This window comes from Bactrocera tryoni, unplaced genomic scaffold (assembly GCF_016617805.1).
Source record: "Bactrocera tryoni isolate S06 unplaced genomic scaffold, CSIRO_BtryS06_freeze2 scaffold_43, whole genome shotgun sequence".
Classification (NCBI taxonomy): domain Eukaryota; kingdom Metazoa; phylum Arthropoda; class Insecta; order Diptera; family Tephritidae; genus Bactrocera; species Bactrocera tryoni.
The window spans coordinates 14118-15648 of NW_024396127.1; the positions used below are offsets into that span (position 1 = coordinate 14118).

Sequence of the window (1531 nt, forward strand, 5' to 3'; positions counted from 1 at the left end):
AAATAACCAAAAGAAATTAAGTAAACCAATTATACCCCAAATAAGAGAAAGAAAAAACATAAAATTATATAGAAATTATTTAAATTTAATAAAACAAACGTATTGCTAGGCTCTGTATATAAATTTTATTGCCTCTAATAATCTTGATGAAAGGATCTTCGTGTCTGTTGGCTTACATTTTTTCGCCAAACATACTCAAAAAATTAGGTCGGCGGAGTTTTCTGGGACTGTTGTGGTTGTCCCTCGCAAAAAACCTTTTAATCACACGCCCCTGGGACTCTATACGCCGCGTATGCGTTCCATCTGCAGCCACAAATGCATTGTCCGGATCGCTGTGATTCACTTTTCGGTGCTCATACCCGAAATTCGCCAAACCATCGCCTTCCAGCAATCTGTGCTTATTGTAGTTCTTGGCGCAACATCCTTCTTAATCAGGGGTATGAGCACCTCCGCAGACCTAACATTAACTGGGCATACCTCCAGCCGCAGGTCGTCGCTCCCATCCTCAATCATCCCCAACACCCAGTGACATTCCACACTCCTGCCTAAAATGAGAAAAACATATAAGTACCTAATATTGTATATTTTTAACCTTACCTTTGTTAAATTTCTTCTTCCCGAATTTGCTTTCATCAATTTGGACCTTTTTGCCAGGGCCACCTATTTTACCTACCGCCTCCTGATTTACCGCTTGATATAAAACTACCGCTTTGCGACAGTAAATATACCAGTCACATATGGTAGCGCTAGATAAAATAGATTCCCTGACAATACTGTTTTTCCTTACTACGTCATGCGACCAGTGCGATGCGTGAAAGCAAAACATTAGGGTAGAAACTTGCGGCAATGGTATTCTTAAACATTTTCCCAGCCAGGTGCACGTGATCGAGATTGAACGCATCTGGCAGATCCCTTTCGGCACCTAAACGTACCCAACGGTGCTATTCCCGTCATGGAGAGCACCATCGGCAGTCTATGCACCCTGCAAAGTCCTTCCTCTTAATGAGATCTCCTCTTCGCAAAATAATATGCAGTTTCCTTTGTTTGAAAATGTGTTGGAAACATTTTGAAATATCTACATCTCTCTTCACCTCTGACACGCCTGCTAATTTGTTTGATTTATGAACATTTATAGTCGCTTCTTCTTTCAGATCTACATATAATTATAACAAAGTATTGTAAACCATGACAAACATATCTTTTCAATATTTAATTTATCATACCTGATGAATTATTTTCATTTTTTTTCAAAAATATTTCCGTAATTTTAATAAAATTAATATAATTATGTCCACACAGCTTAATCTTTCAAAACACGAAGCCACCATAAAATGACAAATAAAAAGCAACGTTGATGTTAGAGTGGTTGTTATGCTCCTCTATGACATTGCTACTTCTTTTGCGCAGAACTCCGTTTTTCCGTGGGCGGCCTTCGGCCGCGTTTCAGAAGAAATAATCCTGGTCGGTCCAACACCGGGTTGTATCAAATTTTTTTCGCGTAGAACTCCTTTTTGCGTGGGAGGCCTTCGGC

At 39.6% G+C, this 1531-nt stretch overlaps 1 protein-coding gene across 1 annotated transcript; it reads right to left on the bottom strand.

The window, feature by feature from the left end:
- Positions 1-339: 339 nt before the first annotated feature.
- Positions 340-826, bottom strand: LOC120781168. Its single transcript, XM_040113295.1, has 2 exons — positions 598-826; positions 340-545 (listed from the first exon to the last, which is right to left on the bottom strand). The coding sequence occupies exons 1-2, from the start codon at positions 824-826 to the stop codon at positions 340-342; spliced, it is 435 nt and encodes a 144-aa protein (XP_039969229.1).
- Positions 827-1531: the final 705 nt, after the last annotated feature.